Source organism: Heloderma suspectum, chromosome 9 (assembly GCF_057233095.1).
Source record: "Heloderma suspectum isolate Gila_16-S chromosome 9, 16-S_ref, whole genome shotgun sequence".
Taxonomy (NCBI): Eukaryota; Metazoa; Chordata; class Lepidosauria; order Squamata; family Helodermatidae; genus Heloderma; species Heloderma suspectum.
This window is the reverse complement of record NC_139466.1, coordinates 40,036,245-40,058,767: the sequence shown is the minus strand read 5'-3', so window position 1 is coordinate 40,058,767 and position 22,523 is coordinate 40,036,245. Positions and strand designations below refer to the sequence as shown.

General features: G+C 43.0%; 1 protein-coding gene across 1 annotated transcript in view; it reads right to left on the bottom strand.

Moving 5' to 3' along the window:
• Nucleotides 1-1,589: 1,589 nt before the first annotated feature.
• The window catches only part of LOC146338632 (homeobox protein CDX-4-like), a 29,578-nt gene continuing 8,644 nt past the window's right edge, over nucleotides 1,590-22,523 (bottom strand). Inside the window, exons 3-4 of the mRNA XM_084813363.1 lie at nucleotides 11,376-11,521; nucleotides 1,590-2,570 (exon numbers count right to left, since the gene is read on the bottom strand). Coding sequence (XP_084669489.1) covers nucleotides 2,304-2,570; nucleotides 11,376-11,521 — 413 coding nt within the window. The 3' untranslated portion in view covers nucleotides 1,590-2,303. The remainder of the gene's footprint in view (nucleotides 2,571-11,375; nucleotides 11,522-22,523) is intronic.

The window sequence follows — 22,523 nt, the reverse complement described above, 5'->3', positions numbered from 1 at the left end:
TCATAACACGATAACGTTATGATAATGAATCATAACACCTTTGCTGGTACACGCATTAGAGGAAGGATTGGCAAGACTAGTAAATTGGTGAGTTTTTAACTTTTAGGCATATTTTAATATAGCTTTAAGTAGAAGTTTTAAATTATAATTAAGGTATATTAAAACATAATATTGTTTGTACATCGCCAAGTCTAAACACTGCAGGTCCTTTGTTGATGATTGTGCTGTATGTGTTATATACAATGTGTCTGTATACATATGTCTGTTTACTTTGGGGCATAACATCTACCCCTTGTACTAGACCACTGAGGAAGACTGTATGTCTAAACGCATTTGGTTTATTTGGTACTGGTTATTTTTGGTATGATTAGGCCTTTATAACACAAGAACATTATATTCTCTCTTATTGGTTTGACGTATGTTTCTTTACAGAACAACAGTGTATTCATTCTTAATTGTCCTACGTATATAATTCTTAACTACATAGAACAAAATCTAATAATAATTAACGTTTTTTTAAGGCGCAATCCTATGGCTGCTAGTCAGCAGCTAGACGGCCATAGGATAGGTCAGTTCCCAGGAACTGACCTTGGAGCCCACACTCTGAGGTCGGTTCCCAGAGAACCGACACCCCCCCCCCCGTGCCGCCTTGTAGGCAGCGTGGATTTCTCTGCTCTCGTAAGAACAGAGTGTCAAAAATGGGGCATTCCTGGGGGTTGGCTGGGGCAAGAAAGTCAGAAATCCAGTACGACACATCCTATGTGTCATCCGGCCACCGCTTCCCATGCTCCGAGGTCCCGCAGCTAGACAGCTGAAAGCAGGGCTGGGGGAGGGAGGAGGAGATCCACTCCTCCTGCCCTGCACTGGATAGACGGTCGCCCCTGGGGTTGGAGGCTACCGTTGATCTTGATAGGATTGCTCCCTCCATCTATTTATATATTATCACCAGTAAGCCCAGCCCAGTTTTGTTGCTTCACAAATCCTAGACCTCATAGTTATCTAGCCTCCCTGATGTGGGAGGCTGAGGAGAAGTTTCTGGACTAGGCCTGTAGCATCATCAATAGGCTTGTTGGAGTAGGAGAAAGAGGATTAGAGTGAGCTTAGCTACTCCCTCTGAACAGATTTCCATAGTGATACATTTTCCAAACACTTGGTTTGCTGCACAGAAACACTAGTGAAAATGCTCATCACCCTTTGAGATTTTTAGGCAAGCTATGCCTAAAATTTTTTGTGGAGTTTTAGCTGTGAAAACTCATTGTGGAGGCTTCTTAATACCTTAAATGAATATAACAGTTGAAATGTTTTAGAGGACTGTAATGCCATAGGGCAGGTACAAATTAAATCCACAGGAATCTTGAATTTACAATGTGATTTTTAAAGAGCTGTTGAAAGACGCTGTTGGATCAGCAAATTTGTTTAATGGCTTCAGATATGTCCAGCCAACAATGGGTAGGGTGGTGTGTACTCCATACTAAAACAACAGCAACAAGATCTGCACTCGGGTAATCCAAATTCTGCACCAAGAAAAACTGAATTCTGCAATTTACAAATTGCGGAAATTGAGCAAATTTGCACAACGTCCATATTTTGCATAATTTATTTGAGTTTGCAAGTCATGGTGAGGAGCAAGGAAGCATGCACGAATCTGAAGCCAACCCCCCTCTGACCACTGGAAATCTTACTCAGCTTTGTGTCTGGGTTCTGAGGTTTTATCAGGCAATGCCCACACATCTTCAACCTTAGTTTTTTGGCCACACGGACTAGAAACCTGCTCTTTTAAAATGATAATGAAAAAAGAAAGCTGAGAATCAGAGCACACACCCTGATAACAAGCTATGCTTATTCAGTATTTCTGTTATGTTCAGTTTCCTGGTAATTGTTCATAGCTCCACCCTGTTAAGTGGACAGAATAAGAATACACCACAGAGAACAAAGGGTTGAAGTTGCTCAGTGGACACATTCCTCAGTCTCGGAGGAAGCAAAGTGCGGGGCCGCAGGTGTAGACTCGGGGGACTCATTCCAAAAGCTGCTCTGGCCGTGACCCTTCCTCTTTGCTCTTCAGCAGGCCAACTTTGCAGCCAAGAGCATGTGGTTCTCAAGCTTAGCCCCTCTCCTACCACAGTGCCCTTGCCAAAGGGCTGTTCTCCTGCAGTCCTTGATATTGGGTGTGAGTTTCTCTGTACTTTACAAATGGCTGTTGTGATGCCAGGGGGTCTCTTGTGAACAGCTTCGGCATCCCCTTTGTGAACTGTAGTGCTCCATGTATTCGTGGGTTATCATGTTCTTCATTGAACAGAGTGGCCTTACTGAGATGCCACAACCTGCTGAAGGTTCCCGTTGTGCGGCAAACCATTCATCGGAAGAGGAGGTGGTGGAGGAGGAGGAGGAGGCAGTGGTGGAAATAAAGTACCAGCCATTTCTGAATGAGTCTGTGGGTCAGGAATTGGAATAGGACTCATTGAACCAGAGTCACTCTGGATAGAACCAAGGCTGCTGCCATCAAAATTTGTCATTTTCTTCTTCATTAATTTTCTTTCTTTGGCTCTGCGATTCTGGAACCAGATTTTTACCTACAAGGGCAAAGAAAAAAACCTTTCAGCTGCTTAATGCAAAGTATAATGCAGTATTAGCTAAACATCATGGAATAGGAAAACATAAATCCACACATGCCTCTTGGTATGTCTTTCTCTAAATTGTGTCTTTCTCTAACCAAGCCTTGCCCAATCACAGGGAAAGTGCAGTGCCATCTTGATAGCACCTCCTCTACCATGACAACCACAATCATTGTCTTTTGAGGGAATTCACTAAAACAGTGGGAGTAGTTTGTATCATGTGGATACACATGCCATTCATGTGTCCTACAAACAGGTTGTTTACTACTCACAGGCTCTGGGAGCTCTATGGACAAGACAATCATTGCCCAACTTCAAATGGATCAGCACTTGGTAGAATTATGAAACAAAAATTTAATCATGTGTATTGCTTTTAGCCATAGGCCATTGCAGTGCAACAAAGCAAAAAACAAAAAACCATCAGGGTGAATGCAGATAAAAATATGAGGAGAAAAATTAAACATTTCATTTAAAAATATACCTTAAAACCTTCACATTTTAGATACACCTTGAATCTTACCAAAGTTACCCTCAAAATCTGACAGTGAAATCACCAGCAGTAAAAACACTGGGGCAGTAAAAACACTGGGGCAGAAATAAGCAGTTTCAACACATGCAATTTTAAAATGCTCACGTTTAAAATAGGCCTTAAAACATACTAAAATTCCTCACAAGCTTGGCCCTGTCAGATCATTGAATCCCCCTTAATATCTACTGCCATCTCGTTCAAAGTTCTGGTTCTGATTTTCCTTGCTGCAGTTGCATACAGTGCCACTTTATAAGAGATGTACTCCTGCTTGTCAGATAGCAGGTGGATTATGATATTCTGAACTGGCCACCCACTGCATTGCAACATGAGGTGAGACAAAAACCACCCTCTTGGATGAGCATACAGTGGACAGCACAATAAGTAGTGCACTAGGTCCTCCACACAACCATTTCCACAAATACAGAGTCTGTGATTTACAAGAATGTGAAAGTACCTGCCATCCAAGTAAGCGGGTGGCATCCGTTTGGGTCTTAACTCTGTACAGGTCTTCCTCAATAGCAGATAGGTAATGGTTGTTAGATACCCTGAAAACTGATGGTCTTTTTTAATGAGAGCAAACCATTGTGAAGAGCAATTATTGTTATTAGTCTCCCTACCCACGGAGAGATGGATTTTTTCAATTTGTTGGTGAAAGCTAGACTGAAAGCCGAGCATAGTTGACTATAGGTTCATTCTTTGCTGACAGGTCGTTGCCCATCCCTCCCGTCTCACTTGTTTGTACTAGCATTTCTTAAGGAGACTAGAATCAACCATTTTATTCAGTCTGCACCAGTATCGGATCATACTTTAGTTAACTCTAGATTTGATAGAAAACAGACCAGTCTCTGCTCTCAACAGGGCTGCTGGTGTGCCCAGAGGTAAAGCTAGTATTTTCCTTATATATCCATTCTGGAGTGCTCCCAGTGATGCAATATTACCTTCACCCCATATCTCAGCGCCATAACACATTTGAGCAACTGCTTTCCTGACAAATATTTTTAAAGCTAGCTCTATTAGTTGGCCACCCTTGGAGAAGAAACAATTCAAAATTTGTTGTATAGTTCTGGATACCGTCAATTTGACTGCATCATAATGTGTTTTCCAATTCTTTCATTGAAATGGATACCCAGATATTTAAATGAGCCGCATTGCTCAGTAACATGGCCATTCATTGTCCATTTGTGCTTTTTATGTCCTTTCCCAAATACCCCTATCTTGGTTTTTAAGTAATTAATAATGAGATACTTCTTGCTACAAAAAGAGCTTAACTTGACTAAGATGCGTCTCAAGCCTATCTGGTTAAGCGAAAGGAGTACTACATCACTGCATACATCAGAATTGGAACCTTGCTTGAGTCAAGGGTCGGGGAGAAAAAGTTTGGAGATTCCATTTCTTGCACTACATTATTGACAAAGAAGTGGAATAAGAAGGGAGCCAAAATGCAACCCTGACGAACTCCCTGACCAACTTTTATTTCTTTTGTGAGATGTCCATTTACTCCAACTCTTACCTGGGTGACATTGTTCTAATGAAATATTTTAATTAGCCAAAATAGTCTTTCATCAATGTTGGAATCGGCAAGCTTCCCCCAGAGGCGGGTCTTATTTACGGAATTGAACATGGAAGATAATGGAAGCTGCATACAATTTTTTAGAAGGTTCATGTATAGTTTTTTTTAATTAAGTGGTGAAGGACAAAGCATTGACCTATTATGCTTCGGCCTTTGCGGAAATCTGCTTGTGCTTCATTGATTACATTATTTGCTTACTCCCAAGCCGTTAAATTTCCATAATAAGTATTTGGTGTATAGTTTGGAAGCTACATTCAGGAGACTTACAGGTTTATAACTTTTGGGATCACGTGTATTTCCTTTTTTAAATATAGGTATAATCACACTAGAGGACCAGCCTGAGGGTAAGATGCCTATGGTATTAGTATATGTGAAGAGTTTGGTGACTATAGGATCCCACCATTCAGGATTGATCTTAAATATCTCGGGGTAACATGCTACCACCTGGTGCTTTCCCTTTAGTCAGTTCCCTTTAGTATCTTCCAGTACTTCTTCTGATGTCACTGGTTGCCACTCCAGTAGGACCTGATTCATAGGCCAGTCAAGGGTAGCAGAATATTCATTTGAAAGTTTCCCAAATATTTTACTAAAATGTAGCACCCATTCATTGGAAGAAATTAGAGCTGCCTCCTCTACGAATCTTGCCTTCCCTTCCCTTGCTGTCACAAATCTCCAAAACCTAGCCTAATTTTTATCTAATAATGCCTGGCCCAAGGCCTTCTATTCCTTCTCATAGAACACAGCTTTCTTTTGTTTAAGTAGATTTTTATAAATCCATCATTGAGCTGGGATGGCTTCATTAGCATTCCCAGATTGATCTAACCTGGCTATCCTGATCAGTTTAGATAGAATCTTTTCCCCATTCCTGCACTTCTTATCATACCATATAGATGATGGCTGGGTATCTCTTTTTGTGCTGCAGGCAGTAGTTACATAAGGGCTTAAAGCAGAAGCTATTTCCTGATAGTACTCTACGATGTTACCTTCCCTTTCCAGGCACTGGTGCCTAAGAAGATATAGATTTTCGCTTCGTAGAACTGTGCCAATTTCCCCATCCAACTTAATTGACCAGTTAAGTCATTTTTCACTGACAAGTGTCCTTCCACAGGATTAGGGGATATTGGGAAGTGACAATTAGGCAAAGACACTGTCAATATGGGGGGATCACTTTCTACTCTATTTTCTATTGTTAAGTGTAAAACATGATTCCAGAGGGACATATATAGTCCACCACACTAGCACCCCCATCTGACAGGTAGGTGAAATAATCCTTGGAGTTGTACTTAGTACTCCCACTTACTTGAAATAATAGGTACTTGAATATTAAACGAAACAGTGTCTGCCCAGCCTTATTAGCCCTTTTATCCTGAGATGACCATTCATGTACAGAAAACTCAATATCCAAATTCATTGCCTTTCCCAGGGCTGAATAACCTGCGCTCATCTGGGCATTGAAATCCTCACACAGAATAAGTTTTGCCTCTGGATAATCTACTGAAATATTACATAAAGTATCATCCAGTTTATTCCAGCCTTCACTAGATAAGGAGGTATACTAAGGAGAAATATAGATATTTAAGAAGATAAATCTGCACATATGGGGATTACTAAAAAGGACAGCCTGGATAAAATGACTTGTAAGCCTGTCCAGGTGCACTATTTCCATGTCTAATTTGATTGATTCTAATAGCTTCCCCGGCCAAATTTCTGGCCTTTGGTTGCTGGTACTTCTAGTGATTTGAAACCCTGTACAAGGACAGACTTAACCTCCAGTAACCTCCTGAATGGCAATAATATCAAAAGTTTGGAGACAGTGCAAAAATTCAGAGTCCAGAAGTGTATTTCTCCATCCTGCCACATTCCAAGAGAGAATTTGGAGGATAGAACTTGGTTGGGAGTTATCTAGTGAGCCTAGTCAATCATTTAGTGAACTGAGTAAAATGGTTTAATAAAGAAATATCTTCATGGGTATTTCCTCTATTCTTTATTTCTGCACTCAGGGATCGATGACTGACTTCCTTTATGAGCAGAGGTCCAGGAGGTGCTTTTAATTTCCGATTCTCATGCAGACTACCAGATCCATTTCTTTGGGACAGTGACAGTTTGCTTTTAGAGTTTTCTTGTTCATACAGGACATTTGAAAATCTTGTAGCAGTCACACAAAGATTCCAAATTGGAATGTTGTTTGAGAAAGTCAATCTCTCATCCCTGAGATGATGTTGGGTTATAATTCTTAAGTTCTTAAACTCCTCCAGCAGTTTCATGTAGACGGTATGGGGGATAGAACAGAATCTTTAGGGATATTTAACCATTACTCACCAGAAAAGCCAACACAGCTGGGCTGCTGTGCCATGCATTTAGTCCCAACCTGAGGCTCTGTGGCTTCTCCAGGCCCCTCAGATGATTATAGTGAACATCTGCAGTGGGGAGCCTTTTGTATCTATGAAGGGTCCCTGTGTGATTAAGGACCCTAGAAAATTAGGGTCCAGTCACCCCAATAAGATGTGTGCAACCAAGCCAAGGTCTATATAAAGATGAAGGCAAGGAAGAACACATACAGGTCTGAAACTTGCAAGTGGTAATTTATTGTGCAACGGGTTGGAGAAGAATAGATCGAATGCTTGAAATCTGAGAATTTCTGTAAGCCTCCTTGGGAGGGCTTCTGCCCTGAAAGGCAGCCAAGAAAAGTTTTAAATAAAAATAAATAAATTTTCTTCCCTCTAGCTATTAGGCAGCACCACTCAGTTTGACTTTTATTGACTTTTTTTTTAAACAACATGCACCCAAAATCAATTTCCAGCATATAAAAACTGCTATTTCCCTTCACCTCTGTCCTTCGCCTACCAAGGAACCTGTGAGTTTTGATTAAGGTTGGAGACAAATCTGAGTAATTACTGGATTTTTTAATGTTCAAAACATGAGAAGCAACCATTTTGTGTTTGTCAGAACAGTCCTAGGTATAGTCTGAAACTTGCATGACACCTAGTGGGAATCTAATCCAGTCTTCTCCAACCTTGCACCCTCCAGATGTGCTGGACTGAAACTTCCATAACATCCAGCCAATGGCAATGCTGGTTGGAAATTATGGGAGTTACAGTCCAACACATCTGGAGGGTGCCAGGTCCATTTAGGTTTGCGTCTCCTCCTCCATTCCATCGTAAGGCTCTGACCATACAAACTTCATCATCAAGCCAGCCTTCTTTCATCTCTCTCTCCTTTCCCCCTTCCCCTTGCTTTTTGTAACTTCTTGCTAGATGGAAAGATATGGAAATCTTGAAAGCCTGCCTGGAATTTTGTGCATATTTGGTTGGTCCTAATAAAGGTATTGTGGGTTTTGAAATTTTTCTTATGGACCAGCATCGCTAACTTTGTTTTATGCTATTGAATTTGGTAGGTTTGGAAGCAGTGGAATGGAACTGTGGTGGTTCTTTGGCATCAGCAAGACATCAGGCTGCCCAAATAGTTTCATGGTTGGCTGGGTTAAGCCTGAGCATAAGGAAAATCCAGGCATAAGATCCTCCCTGTTCCCTGAGATCTGCTGCAGAGGCCTTGCATTTCTATCCCTTCCTTGTGTGATGCAAGTCTTGTGTGGCTTGTGACAAAGCTTTTGCAGTGATTCCACACAGCTTTGGAATCAGCTGCCCAGGGACACCTCCTCATCCACATCACTATGACAGTCTAGGTGCATACTGAAAAAGTTTTGTTTTCGTAAGCATTTTCAACTGAAGTAGCAGTGTTCGCTGTTGCTCTCTGTATTATTATCAATTTGTTTACCTGTCACTGTTCTTATAGTAGTTTTTACTGTTCAATAGTTATACGGTTCTTAGTATTTACTGACTGTACATCACCTTGGGAATCCTTAAGAACTGGCAAAGTATACTCCTTTCTGTCTGTACCAGTGAGCATGTTCACAAGTGCATTCCGAACTAGTTGTAGTTTTTGCACAGTCTGCATGGCGGACAGCTCTGTACTGTAATCTAACCAAAATGTTACCAGAACAGAACATGGATAACTGTAACTGGGTCACAGGAATCTCTCCCCTCCCCAAGCACTATTTCGCTAGAATCCCAGGCATTTCAGTGCCTGACTAGATTTCCTCGTTGTTGCCTTGTACAAGTTGCCCAATCTTGGCAACTGCAGTCTCTGTTTGCAGGCTCCTCCTGTACTCTCTTACTTGCTGGCTCTTTGGGGTAGGAGCATCAGAGGGAGTGCTAAACTTCAGACGTTACGTCTTGGTTTGGCCAGGAGCAATGGTGAAAGTGAGCAAGTTCAGTCAGGTGCAGATTATCAGCAATGCCCTATAAGACCTAGCAGTGGAATAGAAGCATTTACCGGGGTAATCTCTCTCGTTTTGGCTCTTGCCCTGACCTTAGTAAATCCTGGTTCCTTTTGTTTTGTAGAGAGAGTTGGGGATGGGGGTTTTGTTTGTCTTAAATTGTGGCTGTTTCAGCTACAGTCTGTAGAGGTGGAATCCCTGAGTGGAGAGTGGATGTATCTTGTCTTTTGTGCACACAAATGAACCTTAAGACACCAGCTGGATCTATACTTACCGCCTTTTTTCGCTTCCAGTGAGGTTTCACCGCCCGCCTTTCACACTATGTAGTAGCCGCCTCGAATTGGAACCGGAATTTCCCGCTTCCGTGCTCCCGCTTTCAATACCCTAATATCCCGATATTTCCCCTTAATGTGCTCTGATTTTCCACCTTTGCTACAGTATCCGGTCGTAGTCCCCTCCCCCGCCTGTCCATATATGGCGGTGTTTGTTTTTCCCTCCTGTCCAATCACAGCTCTCAACGGCCCCATGTCTTCTTCCGGCTACTGATTGCATAGCTTCCTCAGCACTCAGTGTTTCTTTAGCAACAAGCAAAGGGCTGGGTGTGCGCGTGCTTGTCTGATCTTGGAAGCTAAGCGGGGTCGGCCCCGGTCAGTAGTTGGATGGGCGACCGCCTGGGAATCAGGCTTCCTGCACTGAGCAGGGGGTTATTCTATCCCTTCTAATGAGATTAAGTTTTATCTCCTCCTATCCCCCGCTCCGAATGCTTTTTTTAAAATTAAGGCGTTATCCTCGCAGAATCAGGGCTTCTCCGTGATGTTTTTTTCCTAATTCAGGCATGATCTTTGAAGATTCGAAGTTGTGAAGCTCCATTTTTTAAAACACTTATACCACTTGCCAAGAGGCAAAGTCAACCCTTCACTGCAACACCTCTTACATTAATGGTCTGTGTTGGATGGTCTGTGATAGCATAACCTTACATTGTAGGCCCACATGTGGGCTTGTTTCTTCCCCTTTCTGTCAATCTGCTAGTCCCTAGGGAGAGAATAAGAGTGATGGCTGGTAAATCACTCTTTTTAAACATCTAGGCTGTGGTCACTTCTGGACTGTAGAGTCTTTGACAGCTTAGTTCCTTCATTTCCAAGACAGCTAAATTTAAATTTGGAAACCCATAACATTTCCTGTTCCCTGTGGGATAGGCAGGAGCATATGGTCATTGCATTGAAGTAAACGTGTACTGATTTATGAGTGAATTGTTTCCAGTGTATGGCTTCAAGCCCATGAAAATGCTTCACAACAAGAGGATGGAAATTGATGAAACCGGGAAGTTTCCATATAAGTTTTAGATCTCCTTTATACTAGACTAGACTTTGCATTCTATGTGCATGCTGGGATTGACAGCTTTTCTTTTCTTTTTTGTAACCATCCCCTATAGCTCTGATTTTAACAGCAACTTGATGCACAGAAAATAGCAGGTGATCTGTGCCATGAAAAAATTAAGCTGCTGACTTCTGCTTATCAAGCTACTGTTAAAGGGCAGAAGCAGGCTGTGCTGGTTTTTGTCTGGCCAGTCGACAGTCTTGGAAGGGAATGGGACCACAGCTGAGTGGCAGAGCACCTGCTTCGCAGGCAGAAAGTCCTAGGTTCAATCCCTGACATCTTCAGTTAAAAGGATCCAGTAGTGGGTGATGGGAAAGGTCTCTGCCGACTGTTAAGCTAGTTGGACAAATACTCTAACCTGGTATAAGGCTGATTTCTATGCTAGTCAGCGGCTAGACGGCCATAGGATAGGTTGGTTTCTGGGAACCGACCTCCACCCCCTCCCGCACTGCCTCGTAGGCAGCGCAGAGTGGCAAAAACAGGGCATTCCTGGAGGCGTGCCGGGGCGGGGAAGTCAGAAATGCCGGTACGACGCATCTTATGCGTCGTCCGGCTGCCGCTTCCTGTACTCCGTGGTCCCACGGCTAGACAGCCGAAATTGGCTGTCTAGCTGCAAAAGCCAGGTGAGGGGAGCGAGGAGGAGATCCACTCCTCACCACTCCTGCCCTGCTCTGGATAGGTGGTCGCCCCCGGGCTCAGAGGCAACCGTCGACCCAGATGGGATTGCTCCCTCCATGAATTCCACAAGCTTCCACCCCCAGTTCAAGTATATTTCTTAAGAAAATAACTGCATGGAATCACTTTTAGTACTATATTATGAGTAGACAAAGGTGTGACAAGTTGTGCTTAACATGCTGTTAATGGCCATTTTAATTTTTAAAAATAAATTATAAGCTCTACATGTACTTCCCCTGAATGTTTTGCGTTTATTTACACTAGCACAAATTTGGTCCAATAATTTGGCTATTCTGTATCAAATAGGAAACCTGGTATTTATAGCTTATACGCTACCTGTCTCTCAGAAAGTCTTAGGTTTGCAGCAAGTTCAGACTTCCTCCGGATTGTAATGTATCTGTTGTAATGAAATTCCTTCTCCAGTTCTAATCTCTGATGATCTGTATAAACAACACGGTATTTCTCTCTTGTTCTTGTTTTACCTGTTTGAAAACAACAACAAAACAAACAAAATCTGCATAAGTATTTTTCATCAGAAGATTGGATGTGTCTTATTTGTGTGTCTCCTCGATCAGGTGGGACACAGACATATGCATGCCCAGCCTTGCTTTCTCACTACTGCTACTACTACGATAAATCGTTGCATTTATAAGCACCTCCTGCCTATCAGCACTTGGAACACTGTGTATTAGGGATGTGTAATGAAAAAAAATGTATTTGGGATTTTTAAAATGTAATTTCTTTCCATTTTTTTCTTCTTAAAACTTGCTTTCATAATTTATTTCATAAAACTTTTATTCGTATTTCTACACTGAGTTGCACTGGGGAGTGTGGAGGAAGGGTGCATCCATGAAAATGGGTGGTAGTGGGGAAAATCCCACCACCCAAATTCTCTTGGGGCAACAAGGTCCTGGGTAGTGGCAGGGGATTCCCCCCCCCCCAATCCCACCTGCCATTTTCCTGCACATTCACCCTTTTTACGCTATTCTGTCAAGGGAGATTGCATTTTCCATTGACGTGAATTATGGGGCTAAGGAATGCATGCAGGAAAATGGGTCGTGGTAGGGGAAATCCTGCCCCCACAAAGGTTCCTGGGCAAGGTTGTTGCTTTGGAGGGGAGGGTTCACCCCTCCAGCTGATTGCAATCTCCATTGACATGAATGGGGTGGTGGGGCGGGGCGGGGCGGGGAGGATTGCATGAAGAAAACCGGGTGATAGTAAGAAAAATCCCACCCCTCCACAGGGTCCTTGCTGGGGTGGTGGTGGAGGAATTTTTTTGCCACTTTTTTGGCCTTTGCAGCTGTTTTCTTGGATGCACTACGTTTCATGTTTTTTATTTTTTAAAATTTTATTTTCAGAGTTGTGCAATTCCATTAGGGTGGAACTGTGCAACCAACAATTTTTTTTAAAAAACGTATTGGTTGTGCTATGCTTCATTTGTACAACTGCTCCTTAGTGCAATAACTCCAAAAATTAAATATTTTAAAAGGTTTCGGCACCTGAATTGGCTGGTCACAGGAGGGATTGGCTTGTTTTCCTTCTAAGGGGTTATGTTTCTTCCCTTCATCCATTTTCCTGCATATACCCCTTCTTTCCCCCCAGTGCAAACCAATAGAGATAGCTACTGAGTCTCTAACTCCCTCTCACTGAAATTCAGCAATGTAGTTTCAATTTGCCAGTCATTGAAAGACAACTGCCAGTCTCCAAAATAAAATGCTGTACTGTTTTCACTGTACTTTGGGAACTATAACTAGGAATTTCCCAGTAAAGCATATACATTGCAAATCACTGGTAAACAAAAAATAAAAAATTACATGATTTGGTAAAATATTTCCTGATGGGGTTACACTTATTACCAAAATCTGAGGTCATTGTGTGATCCATCAAACCAAATGTAGCCATGTCTGGTGGCTCACTGGGGGCTTGATAAACCTGTTATTTTTTTCTGCCCAGGACAGGGGGTGGGGGCATTGTCAAGCACCTTAGAGGACACAATACGTAGCCTGAGGGGCAGCGTTTGGCTTGCTGGCTAGCAAACTGTGAAGGTCTGTCTTAGAGGACCTCTTTAATATTGGAGCTGTTGGTTATTCCAGGGCCCTTCCACGGACACGCAAAAGGATAGGCTTTGATTTATGGTAGCCATCCCCAACCGGTGTCCTCCAGATGTGTTGGAACATAGCTCCTATCATCCCTAGGATGGGGAAGGCTGTTTAATCAGCCTAGAAGTTAAATAGTTGGGAAGTATTCTATGGTGAGAATATATTATTCTGATGTGCCAATGTGGAGGAAGATCCATCCAAGTGGTTGTTTGTAATCTTCTGTGGGAATCAGGTTGTTCATGGGGTGGAAAGCTGCTCACCTGGTGCTTAGTCTATATTAGGGTACTCAAGTTATTCTAGCAGTCTGTGACTCAGCCTGGGTTTGTGGGGGATTGGAAGGAGAGAGCAGTTTCCTCATTGGCTATAAAGTTCACAGAGCATTCCTTCTGAGCACAATAAAAGCAAAGAGAGGGCCTCTTTATTTGCTGTGAAAATCATCACCTTTCCGGCAATATAACTGCTAAAGAAAAGGAGGAGAAGGAAGAGACAAGGATGCATATCAAAGCAGAAAGACGTGTTAAAAGAGGGTCTGTCGCTTGATATGGCAGATAGGCCTCTGAACTAAAGACAATGGAATCTCGAAGCAAGGCAGAGTGGGGTGGGGGACACTTAGACCTCACAGCTAGTTTGCAAAGCAAAATAAATTAGCATTAAAACTGCCTCTGGTTCTCCTCGTCTTGAGAGGTAGCTCCTGTTTTACATCCTCCTTGTCACACGAATTTGTCTATGTCTGTGAATTCTGCAGTGTGATAAAAGAGTCTATGTTGATATTCTCATTTGTGTGATGTCTCAGACTCATAATCAGACTAAATTCTGATTATGGAGAGGAAAAGCTGCTTCCAAGAAGAAGACGTTCTGAACCAAATTTGAAAAAACTCTTCAAGTCAGCTGTTAATAATGACTGATGTAATAGCAAAACTCGTTCTATAGAGCGGGGCGGGTATATTCAGTTTTAGCTATACTTTGATTTATCCTTTGGGTTAACCCCTTAGTCCTCATTTGGTTTAACCCTAGTCATCATTCCCTTGAAAGAAAGTTTAAGTATGTAATATTCATTGCTTGGTATCCTGGCTTCTGTCATCATTCCCTTTTAGATTCATCCCTACCCCTAAAAGCATGTATTGTCATTTTGCTTATGCTATTACATCAAGTGCCATGCACATGCATGGTGTTACATACATAAATAAATACAATGTGTACCTGAATTCAGTTTCCTGATTTGGGAAACAATCCTCTGGGAAGTTCTTCTGTGCAAGTCCATTAAAATCAATCAGAGCTACACACAAAGAGCACAAGGAGGACTGTCCAAGTGCCCTCGGCTTGATATTCATGTTAACAAAGAGTGGCGCATGGAGGTGAGACCATCTGAATGTCTCGGGTGAGGTGCCACCACTGAAAAGGCATTGTCTCATTATGCTTTTCTTTGGTTTTCCTTTCTCCAGATTGGGCTATCAAAATGCATTATATATGGGGTTGCCTTTGAAGACTATTTGGAAATTATATTTGGTTCAGGATACAGCCACTAGATTGTTGACCAGGACAGCCAAGTGGAAGACATCTTGCCAATTCTTAAACAACTTTGCTGGTTGTTGGTCTATTTTTGAGCACAATTCCTAGTGCTGTTTTTAATCTTTAAAGCCCTACATGGTATCTCAGGACCACCTACTCCGACATGAGCCTGCCTAAATATAAACTTCAGAGGCCCTTTCCAGATGTCCCTACCTTCAGAGGTGAGGTGGGTGGAGACCAGAGAGAGGGCCTTTTCAGTGGTAGTACCCTATATGTGGAATTTTCTCACCAGAGACATTCCCTGTTGTTGAATTTCATATCTTTGCCAGGCAAAGACATTTACTTGCCCAGGTTTTAAAATTAGACCCTTAATCTGCCTTTTAAATTTCCTTTTAAATTTCTTTTTTAATATGTTTGCAGATCCAGAGGCAGATGATAATTCTTAGGTTGTTTCTTATAAAGTTTTGCAAATTGTAAACCACCTTGGAAGTTTTATTTTAAACTCAAGGATATACGATACAATATTATTATACGATATTTTAAACAAACAAACAAATTGAAATTAGATGTATTCCAGATTCCCCCCTCCAGTTTCTTAGTCTGAATTTTAAATAAGTAGTACTACTGAGTTCTGGTAACCTTAATCTTCTTTAATCATCACTTTGTTTCAAGTGACTTTTTAATACCAAAAAAAAAAAGGGTTGCAACCAAGACTGCAAATAAGGTGTGTCTCTTGTCTTCGCTCCCCTCTTCCCATGTTGTAGTTCTGGGCTTTACTTGCCCTAATAATAAAAGAAAGGGTAATACGCACCTTGATGCGATTTCACCATTAAAAAACACTTCGTATTTATATAGCATTTTGGTTGCTTCACATACATTATCTCAGAATCTGTACAATGACCCTATGAAACAGGTCAGTAATATTAACCCCATTTTGCACGATGCACGGTAATGGCTTGCCTCCAGCCATTTAGAGAATTCATGTCTGAGGCAAGAGTTGAGGCAAGGACTTACCAGCTCACAGTCTTAATATCCAGTCCACCAACTCCACCACAGGTAACAAAACTATACAGTGACTGCAGTAAGCTAGGGAGGCTGAAGAGGACCAGATGTGAAAGGGCTGTAGCACAATGTTAAAGTGCCATGCTTTAGTTTTCATGAAAAAAGGCCCAGGTTCAATCCCTGGCATCTCCGAGTAGGGCTGGAAAAGATCCATGCCCAAAACCCTGGACAGCTGCTGCTAGTCAGTGGGTACCGAGCTAGACAGACCAATGGTCAGGATGTGGCAGCTTCCTATTGACACTGACATTACAGCATGTTTCTACCCCCAATCCTTTGGGAAAAGGCGTGCAGCCTAAAACCCTGAGCCAGAGACAATGTCAGTTTGGTTATGGTAGCCTTCCCTAACCTGGTGCCCACCAGATGTTTTGAACGGCATCTCCCAGCATTCCTGAGCATTGGTTATACTGGCTGGGGCTGATGGGAGTTCGTAAGCCAGAATATTTGGAGGGCTGCAAGTTGCCAACCCCTGGTCTAAACCATCAGTTTGAGAGCCATTGTCTTGTTCCTATCCCAGATACTTTATAGCAGCCTTCTCCAAGCTGATGCCGTCCAGATGGGTTGGACTACAAGTACTACCCCCCCCCCAGCCAGCATGACTAATGACTGGGGTTGTTGAGTGTTGGCATGCAACACATCTGGAGGGCACTAGGTTGTGGCATTCCCCCCCCCCCACAATGCCCCTAATCACTGAAAACAAAGGTAACTATTATGGTAAAGGTTGCCAGTTAATGTTTAGTAAATGTCTAGGAATACTTTATGTCTAGGAATACTCTAGGTAAAGGCAACACTGAAGTACTTTGGCCACATAATGAGAAGACAGGATACCCTGGAGAAGATGCTGATGCTGGGGAAAGTGGAAGGCAAAAGGAAGAGGGGCCGACCAAGGGCAAGATGGATGGATGATATTCTGGAGGTGACGGACTCGACCTTGGGGGAGCTGGGGGTGGCGACGGCCGACAGGAAGCTCTGGCGTGGGCTGGTCCATGAACTCACGAAGAGTCGGAAGCGACTGACTGAATAAACAGCAACAAAAGGAATAGTTATCTCATGTTGTAGCATTGTCAGGTTAGGAGCGTAGGAAGCTACCTTATACTGGGTGGACCATTGGCTTACCTAGCCCAGTATTGTCAACACTGAATGGCAGCAGTTCTCCAGGGTTTTCAGGCAGGATTCTTTCCTAGCCCTTTCTGGAGATGCCAGGGATTGAACCTGGAACCTTCTGCATGCAAAGCAGGTGCTCTACCACCCTCCCCATGTTGTAAGTTACCATACCTTCCCCTTCTTTGGCTCTGTTGTCTCACACCCTATGGGGTGCCCTCCCATCATTCAGTGGTGCCCCACCAAGACAGGAAGTGCAGTCCACCTTCAGCCAACACCCTTCTCAATCCTTAATGTTCCATTAAAATGGATGAAAAATCTGTTTCATGGTTACATATTTTGTGGTGTGTTTGTAACTATGAAAACAGATACCTGGAGACAAAGAGCAGAATATTAAAGTGAGATTTCCCCGCAGGTACAAAGTACTGCTACTGACTTGGTTGGTAACTTCCAATTAATGCCACTGTTGCTGCAATAGGAATTAAATGATGGCTAGATGTTCGCCTAGAAATTCTACAAGTGACTCAGTATTGATTTTGGGTGAGCTTTGAACTCTCTGGTTATACCAATCTAAATTTTAGATTCATTAACTCAGAAGCAGAATGTTTACCTATAATGTCTCAACATCAACAGAAGTTGATATATGCAGCCCTAATGGTAAAAGAGAGAGACAGAGAGTGAGTGAGTGTGTGTCTTTTGGAAAGCTAAGTTGAGCAAGTGGGAACTATATGGGTACAATCGAGAACAATATGGACAGACCACATTAATAACTCTTCCTGTCAAATTTGAGGTGGATAATATAAGGCAGTGGCCTGACAAATGTGTTCTGGGGAACCCTGGCATTCCTTGATATCTGACAAGGAGTGCCCAATGAGAAGATCAGTAATGCCAGACAGGTTTTCCTGAAAAACAGCTGGAATGCCATTCTGAATCTTCCCCTGCAATCCACAGCCACAGGACAGTTTAGGGTGCACTTTCAATTCACATAGGGCAATTCATCACATGAGTATCCTAGATCAGCCTTCCAGAACCTAGTGCCCTCCAGATGTGTTCAGCCACAGCCCCCATCCTGAGCCAGCATGGTCAATAGCTGTGCTAGCTAGGGGATGCTGGGAGTTGTAGTCCACCACATCTGGAGGGTACCAGGTTGTAGAAAGCTGCCCTAGAACATGGTGGTCCCAGAATCCTCTACACCATATGTGGGCAACCTGTGGCTACAGGATGCATGTGGCCTTCAAAGGCCTTTTATGTAACCCACCACAGAAACTGTGGCTGTTATACCTGCCACCACTGCTGCTGGTATTGCTGCAGCCACTCTTAGTGGGCTCTGTGGTCATGCCCTCTAAATATGGAAGCCAGAGCAATTTCTGGCAACTGCTGTGGCGCGCGCTCTCTCTCAGGTCTTGTCACTCAGCTGCTGCTGGTAAGATAGACAGGCGTTCCAAATGGGAAAGGAGCAAAATTTAAAGACCCACCAGAGTTGTTGTCACTGGAGGAGGGAGTGGAGCCTGAAGGAAAAGGAAAGTAAAGGGGGGGAAAGTGAAGGGACAAAAGTTCTTCGAAGTGCCTCTCTCATTCTCGTTGCTGTTTCTGCATTGCTGCCATCTCCTTCCAGTAAGTGTGCGTGGGTGCACGTGATTATGCTGCTTTGTGCGCATCTTGGCTATGGTGTGGTAAATGTTTGCCATTCATGCCCTTATGATAAAGGGAGCAATGGAGGGGAAAGTGGCAGTGCGTTATGCAGAGTCCCGGAAGGTAAGAGGGCTTTGGGTATTGCAAGCCTGGTAGGAGAAGGGGGAAAAGCAGTTGTCCAAACAGTGTTTGGTAACAGATTGTTATGAAGGGTGTTAGGGCTTTGTGGGGGAGGACGGCTATCTGTAGTAAGGAAAAGGCTGTCAGTAGATTTGAGGTGGGGAGAGAGGGGGAAAACCAATAAAAAGGGCTGCTGTGGTGATATGAAGGTTTTCGTTCCTTTGGTCAAAGTTCCTATGCCTAATTACATTCTTAAAGGTAAGTATTTCATTACATAGCTTCAAGTAAAGAGGTTGGAGTATGAATAGCACAGAAGGTGGGGTAATGAAAGCTATTAGAAGAGATTGCATGTTTCAGGTGATCAGAGTTTAACAGCTGCTACCAGAGAGGAGACGTGGAGGGAAAGGCATATTGTCTTAGAAGCATGGCTCTTCATAAAGGACCTTAAAGAGGGCTTGGTCCCACACTGAGAATCTTGCAGTTTATTTACATAAAAAGCCAATTGCCATCTTTCTGCCAGAGTCTAGCACACTCTTTGTCAATCTGGGGCCCTCCAGATGTGTTGTTGTCCTGGCTGGGGGTGATGGGAGTTGTAGTCAAATACATCTGGAGGCCACCAGGTTGGGAAAGGTTTGCCTAAACAAATAACAGAACCCCAGATGGGCATGTGCAGGCTTGATTCTCAATATCGATTGAGTATGGCTTGACTACAAACCTGCAGATTCTGCTTGGCTCCTAAAGATGAGAAAATAACATCAATCAAAATGTGCTGGGATCTTCTTCAGGCAGAAAAACCTGTTGCACAGGAAAGCATAAGATTGGTTTGCAGAAGTTGATTCAATAAAGGGTATCCCTTTGTCCCTTTCATTTCACTTATTCACCTGGCCAGCACAGCAGTATTCCAGGCTTCTGAGAGCACCTAGCAGCTATACAGATGTTGCTTCCATGAAGGAATTGAACAGAGTCTAGTGGCATCTTAAATACTTCTTGTTGTTGTTTTTGCAACAACAGGCTAACACAGCTACCCACTGGATGAAGGCATTTAGTTCTCCCAGATGAAAGGTGTGGCACCTCTAAGTATTTGGCTACATGTACATTCAGCAGGCTTCCCAATTAACAGTGGGTTCTTGTAGGATGTAGCACTACTGCCTTTCTGGATCACACCAAGGTCCACCTAATCTTGTGTTGTGCTATCCACACACTGCTTTGTAATGAGTTTACATCCATTTAAGCTACGTAATTAAGCTATTACGAAACAGTCTGTACTTCTTGCCTTTCATTTTCCTCTGACCCTAGTGCTCCCAATCCCCCCCACACCATGCCAATTTAGGATAACACTTGATCCATCTGATGAAGTGTACTCTAGTCCATGAAGGCTATTGCCATCATAAATGTGTTCGTCTTTAAGGTGCCACAAGACTCTTCATTGTGTTGGTTTTCTGACTGTCATAAGGAATTTGGATTGTATGAAATGGCTATTAAAAAACCAATGCTCCTTGAAATAAAAGGTCATGGGGACTCAGACTCCCCAAGCTGTGGGCTTTTCTGTGCTCTGTTGCAAAGCTTATATTCCATGCAGTGCTGAGCACCAGGCATGATTAGGTTTGTGAAAGGGACTGCTGGCCATTTGGGCTTTGGATCAGAGCATCCTTCTCTGCTTTACAGTATGCAGTGATAGCAATGAAAACGGGATGGGTTGGGGAAAGGCCTGGCCTGCACACAGAAGCATGGCACCTCTTTAGACTGCTAGTGGGGGATCTCACACTGTTGAATCCTCCCATAGGTTAAAAACACAGACGTAACAGCAACCACAAAACTCCCTGCACACACAGAACGAGAACAGGTGGCACAAGACTGGACTATAATCATTATCCCTGATGTATATTATTATCCTTGTTGTTTTTTTTAATCTGAAGAGGTCTTAGTAAATGAGGGGGCATTCAAACTTGGTATCTCCCACCTGTAGTCTAAAGTGGTGAAATCTATTCTCCCCCCCCCCCCAATTCTTCTGCTGCACACATAGAGTAGGCTCAAGTGAGAAAGCAATGAAGTATCTGGTGAATTCTAGGCTTGGAGAGCTTTGACAGTTTGGATCAATCTCCCACCAAGCCTTGCCCAGATTGTCACAGATTAATCTGTTCCATATTGCCACTAGTTGATCCTGTTAGCACTAACCATGAATGCTTCTGAGAGTGAGCATGGCACAGTAGATAGAGTAGGGGTCAGCAACTTGAGGTCCCTGGGCCAAATCAGACCCACCCCAAATAAGATACACACACACACACACACACACACACACACGGGGTGTTGCTGCTGTCTGCATTACCAACCCAGAAGCAAAAGAACTCCCTCCCTTGTAGCTGTGGAATCAGGATTTACCAGTAATCCTGTTTAGAGGATGGGGATTTGGTCCACCAGGAAAACTGCTGCTGATTGGGTAGAAAGAGCATTTGGGGGCCTGGATATGGAAATACCAAGTTCAAATCTCTTCTTAGGAATTAAGCTCACTGAGTAAGTGGTCTTGGGTAAGTCAAAATCCAACAATCTAAGATAGTGATTTTCAACGTTCTACCCTAAGGAAATTCATCCCACATTGACCTTTCTGCTCAGGAATCCTTGCATATTGCAAGATGTCTTTAGGTGGAGAGGGAGATATTCTAGGGCAGGGGCATGTAGAAGGAAGATCAGGATTTACTGGTAGATCTCTGGGTGGTTTGGTAGACTGGGAATGGTTAATTATTTAACAATCCTCATAACAAAAATGTTTCTCCATTCCCAATTAGCTGTTGAAAGCAGGAAGGTTTTGGAGTAATGGAGAAGTGTTTTTGTGTGAGAAAGGACTGCAAGCTCTGGTCTGGTACTGGAAAAAAAAAAAATCCTGAGTTGACCATAGGTTGGAGGCAGCCTATTCTTTAGTTCTAAGGTCCACTGCAGACATAATTAACCTGTTTCAATAAACCATGGCTTATCAGACCTAGAATATAGTGCCTACGCAGTTCCTTCTCCTTTCTCTCTTAATGCATACTTCTTCCATTCCTTAATGCATGCTCTCTTCTTCCCTTAATGCACCATTTTCTGTTACATCCAAACTGGGAAACTGTGGTTTAATCTCTGACTACAAGCCTGGCTTGCAAACCAGGATCAAACAGTGATTTACAATCTCAGGTTGCAGTTAAAGATTAAACTAAAGTTTCCCAGTTCTGACATAAGGTGAAACTGATTTAGCTGGTTTATCAAACAGTGGAAGTACTGCATTAAGGCATGCAAGAGAAGGGGGGAGGGAAGAGGAGGAGCATGCATGCATGATGCTAGTTCTCACTTTGATACACCATGGAACCATGGTTCATTGGGCTGAGATCATTACATCTGAACTGGGCCAGTGAGTATGTTGTTCATCCCCCCCACCACCACTATTTTCCATCTGACTGGTTGGTGGACCTTGGGATTCTGGTAGAAAACAAAGTAGGTCTTGCAAGCCTGCTTACCTATGTTCTAGGGCACATACACTCACATGTGGCATTAACCCAGTCCTGTCCTCATCATGGCCTTACACAAACTGTGCCATAAAGCACACCCAGAACAATACCCCCCCCACACACACACATACACCCCTCTATGTGGTACAAGGGAAGACTTGTAGAGAATTGATGTAGAAAGGTGATACCAGTAGCTAAATCTGATGGCAAAAATGGGTGGGATTGAAAATGGTGAGAAACAAATATTTATGATAGGGTCTCAATGCATTTCAAGCTTCAACTATTTCTCAGGGTGACAATTTGTATTTAAAGGCAGGTATGCTTTCTGGGCATGTAAACTCTAAAAGGAGTGCTCCGTGGTGGTCAAACTGCCTTAGAAAATATCCTGCAATACAGTTTGAAAGTCTCTAATGTATCTCATCTTTCAGTGAAGCAGCTGGCACTGTGGGTGCTAAATAAACCTTTAAAAGCAATTGAACAACAAGGAG